Source organism: Propithecus coquereli, unplaced genomic scaffold (genome assembly GCF_000956105.1).
Source record: "Propithecus coquereli isolate 6110/MARCELLA unplaced genomic scaffold, Pcoq_1.0 Scaffold240, whole genome shotgun sequence".
NCBI classification, from domain to species: Eukaryota; Metazoa; Chordata; class Mammalia; order Primates; family Indriidae; genus Propithecus; species Propithecus coquereli.
Genome location: NW_012147953.1, coordinates 1,146,622 through 1,152,621, shown reverse-complemented (window position 1 = coordinate 1,152,621; position 6,000 = coordinate 1,146,622). Strand labels below are relative to the sequence as shown.

At 33.2% G+C, this 6,000-nt stretch overlaps 1 protein-coding gene across 1 annotated transcript in view; it reads left to right on the top strand.

Moving 5' to 3' along the window:
* Positions 1 to 6,000, top strand: part of MARCH1 (membrane-associated ring finger (C3HC4) 1, E3 ubiquitin protein ligase) — a 306,701-nt gene that overhangs the window by 133,994 nt on the left and 166,707 nt on the right. Inside the window, exon 2 of the mRNA XM_012646104.1 lies at positions 5,517 to 5,567. Coding sequence (XP_012501558.1) covers positions 5,517 to 5,567 — 51 coding nt within the window. The remainder of the gene's footprint in view (positions 1 to 5,516; positions 5,568 to 6,000) is intronic.

The following is a 6,000-nucleotide window of genomic DNA, read 5'->3' as shown; positions in this document are numbered from 1 at the left end:
ATCTTTTCTGTGTCTATAGTTATGTTTCATTTCTCATTTTTTATTATATTATCATACTCACACACACACGGACATACACACACGGACACACACACACACACACACACACACACACACACACACATATATATATATAAGGTCTATCCAGAAAGTATTTAGCCATTGTTAATATAACAAGAATGGTTTATATGGTTGGATAATTTCCAGAAAGACCTCATCTATATTTTAGAGATGGTGTCTCACTATGTTGCCCAGGCTGGACTTGAATTCCTCCACCCAAACAATCCTCCTGCCTTAGCTTCCTTATTAGCTGGGACTATAGATATGTACGTGCCACTATGCCTGGCTTTTTGTTATATATTTTTGCTCTCTCTTACCCTTAAGTCTTATAGGAAGTTTATCTATTTTACAATAATTTTTAAAATGCTTTCTTTAAGAAAACATTTCTTGGCCGGGTGCGGTGGCTCACGCCTTTAATCCTAGCACTCTGGGAGGCCGAGGCGGGCGGATCGTTTGAGCTCAGGAGTTCGAGACCAGCCTGAGCAAGAGCGAGACCCTGTCTCTACTCAAAATAGAAAGAAATTGGCCAAACAACTAAAAATAGAAAAATTAGCCGGACATGGTGGCACGTGCCTGTAGTCTCAGCTACCTGGGAGACTGAGGCAGGAGGATTGCTTGAGCCCAGGAGTTTGAGGTTGCTGTGAGCTAGGCTGACGCCACGGCACTCTAGCCCAGGCAAGAGAGGAGTGAGACTCTGTCTCAAAAAAAAAAAAAAAAGAAAGCATTTCTTTATTCTTCCTCTCATTTAAATCCATTTTATTAATTTTAGATTTTATGATTTATTATTTTCTATTTATTACATTATATTGTTTTGTTATTGTATTCGTTAATAATGAAGGCATTTAAAGTCACAGAAAAGCCAGGCTCAGTGTCCCATGCCTGTGGTCCTGGCTACTAGAGAAGTTAATGCACTGAGATCATTTGAGCCCAGGAGTTTGCATCCAGCCAGGGCAACAGATTGAGACCTCAGTCTCTAAAATAAATAATACACACACACACACACACACATACACACACATATATAAACACACATACATACACATATATACATATTCACATATATACACATGTATGTATACACACACACGATAAAAAATGAGAAATGAGACATAACCATAGACACGGAAAGATTAGAAAAATTATAAAAGAATGCTACATGTAACATTATTGCAACAAATTTAAAAACCTAGAGGAAATGAATCATATCCTAGTAAAATAAAAGTTTTCAGAATTTGTTCAAAAGAAGAGAAAAACTGGAATAGGAAATTAAGGAGAAATTGGAAAAATAAATAAAGGCCTATATGCCCCTAAAAAGGTTAGGAGCATGATGATTTCACAACTGAGCTCTATCTTACTTTTAAAGAACACGTAAATCCAATTTTATTTACACTATTCTTTTCATAGAAATAAATTTTCCTAACTCATTTTCTTATTCCAGTATAAATGAAACTTCAAGCATGTCAAGGTAGTATCCAAGAAGAAAAATGAAGAAAAAACAAAAGGAAAGAAAATTATACTCTGGTCTCATATGGATTCTGCCTTTGCTTTGTTCTTATGGGTTTTAGTATCATATTTTCTAGAGTTTTTGGCTTTATTCCAGAGAGTTCACATTTCTTTAAACCTAGCATTATCTAAAAGTATGTTAATTAATTTTCAGGTAATTAAGACTTATTAGTCACCTTTTAAAATTGTATTTCTAACTTTATTGGTTCAATTTTTTAAAAAATAGCCGTTTCAATTTTCTACTTGAAAATTTTTGTTCAAGTATGATTTGAGGCCAAATAATTTTTGAATCTATCATAGACATTGAATGTTTTTTATTTAATTGACAGGAGATTTTTTTATATGACTATCAATCAAATTGAAGTACATTATTCAATTTCTCTATGTCCTTGCTTATTTTTTGTTTATAAGCCACATTGCTTTAAAAGAATTTTCTTCTATTTCAAGTTTTAATTACCCCAGGAAAAATAGTTCTATCTGCTTAAAATTTTTCAAATGACCCTCCAAATTATCTTATTTTTTTCTCCTTTCAAATACTCTTCATTTTTAGCCTATAAAAAAAAGGGAAAAAAAACCCCTACAGAATAGTATCTTGTCAGTGGTGTCTTTAAGAATGTCTTAGTCTGGTTTCTTCATGCAGGAATATTTAGTTTTTTCTTCGATTTACATTTTTAAAAAATCCTTTAAGCTGTCTTATTTCCCTCTTCTAGTCAATGGTGTAGCATACAGAAGAATTCATATGTAGATACATATATATGCAGCCATATTGTGTATTCTTCAACACAGACCATTTCGTTTTAAAGGAACTGTGTCACTTTCCTTAGAGTATAACATTAAAAATACATTAAAGCAGAATTTAGTAATGATTTTACCCATTTGGTAATCATTTTTATTTTCTGGTAATAAAATTCCACCCTTGTTTAGTAAGATCAAATTTGAAAAACAATTAATAATAATAATAATCACAAAACAAAACTAACAATATCAGATACATTAATCTCAAACAAAAAATTTAAAACTTCTTTAAAATATTAAAATGCACTTATGAATCTAGAAATCTCTCTGCATATTGTGAACAATATGCTAAGATCCAACATTACTGCTTAATGATTCCATGCCTTTCATGTAGACTTGTCAGGAGCTTTTGTTGGTTCCAACTTTTATTGACCTACATACAAGGTCACTATAATTTGGGCTTCAGTAAGATTCTGAGACAACTTATATTTAATCTAAGGTAAAGTATTTAAGCTGATTGTAATGAGGTATGACAACCATATTGACTAATCTACAAAGAAGAATATGTCATTGCAATAGTAATGGGACAAGCCACCCAATTAATTCGTAGCAAATTGGACAGATTGCTTTGGAAGTCTTCCAAGAGAGAAAGCACTTCTGGTGCTTTGCTTCAAGAGCGTGGCAGACCAAATTTTTTAATCAGCTTTGGTCGGAAAAATTTGATTTTTCATTTTTAAATTTTATGTGCCAGAATCCAGTCTACAGCAGAGACAGAATTGCAAGATATAGAAAGTAAGTTGTTTATGTGAAAAGTATGAGTCTAGTATCTCTGATGATCGTCATGATTTTTGAGGAAGCTCTTTCAGTGTTTCTTCTACCTGTGAATTGTAATGGAAATACTATAACTTTACAATTTATAAAATATTTTCAAAATTCCTTTGATCCTTGCAACAATTCCCAAGATATTATCTTCTCCATATTATAGTGAGGAGATTGAAGTCCAGGAACATCAAATATGCTCCTCCCAGAGTGAATGCACCACCAGAGGTCTACTTGCAAGTCCATCTCTCACTTTACATCGCTGCCAGCAGAGCAATAGTGTTCACCTCTCTGCTACCACATGATAACTTATCTGTTGAACTCGCCTTTTCCATGTGCTGGTGTAGAAACAATAAAGAACTTAGACATGGCAAAAATATTAACCTTTGCCTAAATTTTTATTTCTTTCAGTGCCTGACCTTGTAGTAGGAAAAAACAGAGCCAATCGATTTTGAGTTAAAAGATCTCTTGAAGTTCTAAACAATCAAGTAGATGCTTTCTCCCCCATTAGATTGGGGTACTGATGTAGAGTGTGGGAATTATCTGCTTATTTTAAGCCTATGCTGAACTCATACACAATTCAGGAGGGAATCTGACCCTCCTTATTTTATCTCAAAATACTTCAAGGTCCTATTTAGTTTGAAAAATTAAGTAACGTGATGTCAAATTAAGTTTCCTATTTTGTTTCTTGGTTCCTGCTGCAGCACCTTTCAATTCTAGTTTCTTAATCATGTTCTCTTAAATATCATGTAAATATAGAAAATATAACAAAACGACCCCTAAAACAAATCTCACCCAAAGCATATTACATTATGTAGCTTATTACCTCTGCTCTTCACAATAATGTGTCAAAATCCCAAATTTCACTGAGAAGGAAAGATGGATTTTGTTTTCTAATCTCTAGAAGAGGGTTTCAGATGTCAGTAGAAAATTCCTCTCTCCATCTCCAGAGGAAGCTAATCAGGGAAAAACGTGTGCTGTAGCACAGGCATTAATCCCCAGCTGGGTCACGAGGCTGTTATGAGGTGTAACTAATCGTATTGTTGTGATTCATCTTGGTCTGTAACAACACGCTCCACAGTGACATCAGAGTTGTATGAGATGGATGTTGCATGTAAAGAAAAAATACTGTTGTTCAGCGAATATCTGCAAGCCTGTGTGTGACACAGTGACAGTTTTCAGTGATGCAGCTACTGTTTTTCCACAATAACACATCTGCCATATCCTGTCATCACTCTGTTTCTGAAAACTGTCTCAAGCAGTCATCATGGGGCAATTTCAGACTCACAGGTTGTAACAAGAACTTACTTCTCAAAAATGCCCTCTGCCAAGATGCACTGCAATTGTCTACTCAAGTCTACTTTAGGACTGAGTCCAGAAGTTAAAAAAAGAAAGAAAAAAGGATCCTTACACTGGTAAATTATTTTACTGACAATGTTAATTCAGATTGTTGTTTACAAATTTTTCATATTCAGAATTGATTCTTCCAACAGCATTATCTCTATAGAAGAGGTATATTGTGACCTCTTTCTACATGTAAAATGAATAATGCCCATAAACTTTGATTATCCACTAACAGATAATTGACAGAATACAAAGAGCAACCAGACTGGACTAGTCAAAGGCCTCAGGGGTGGCCCTGATTTAGAGACCGACTCTATTTCCAGGAACAGAGTGTTTCTGGGTTTCAAACCAGAGGGCTCAACCTCTAAAGGTCCATTTCTGCTTTAAAATTGTATACCCTTTTAAAAAATATCTATTCAAAAGCTTTTTGTCATGCTTTTCTGCTAATTTAAAAATTCCTTAAGAGGCAAGAAGTAAGGGTAGAAATTTTGAAAACATTTTTATGTTTTGAATTTTAAAATGTATAATTTAGCAAGCATTTTAAATTTTAGAAAGTAAATGTTTTACATTTTCAAAGTAAGTAAAATAACAGAAAAGACCAATAAAGTGCGTTTTAGAAGAACACAAGTTAGATGTATGTACCACATAGCCAGCATGAAACATTTACTTACGTTGAGAATCAGAATTTACTCAGAATATCCTGGTTGCAGTAGCAAAAAGGGGAAATAGTGGACTATACTTTCATTGTCTAATTTTGCTTTCATAGGAACTGTGCAAATTTTTCTGTAGAAATAATTATTTTCTGGACACAAATACTTCTAACCTGATAAGCACTCAGATGTTAATTGAAACATTTTCAAAAGTACACTGGTATATATTAGAGAAATACAATTTGATAAGAGAAAAAGTCATTCTGTATAACCAATTAGTATGTCCGTAAGTCCAAACAATATAGAAAGCATTCACAAGTTTGCCTATGCTATGCTTTCTTTTCTCAGTGGTAAAGAGTATTGCAATACTTTCTTTTAATTAATATTTCTAATTTTATTTTTTAGAATGACAAATCCCCAGGGCGATCTGCAAGTCGATCAAGTAACATTTCAAAAGTAGGTGAAATATATTCATTTTCTTGTTTATTTATTTATTCATTTCATGGGTTCAAGTAAATATTAATAATATTCAACCTATAATTATTATCTGTGTAGTACACAAATGTGATTTGTTAATGGTTTTAACTGTTTCAAGCATATACTGTCATAAAAAAACATGATCTCACACAACAAAGTAAGTTAGTCTATTTTTCCCTTCAGCGCTATGTGCAGGAGATAATTTGCTACTTTCAGAATGTAATGTAAAGTGTGTTTTTTCTTTCATTTCAAACACCATAGAGATGCCACATACCCAAGTTGAAACTATATCAACATTCGTGGTACAATTCCCACGAATTTAATTTTTCAGGAGTTTGAGTCCAACTCTATTGGAATTTAACTATTCTTGTCACCAGGGCAGGTTTTAGAAATAAATTTAATATAAAATATT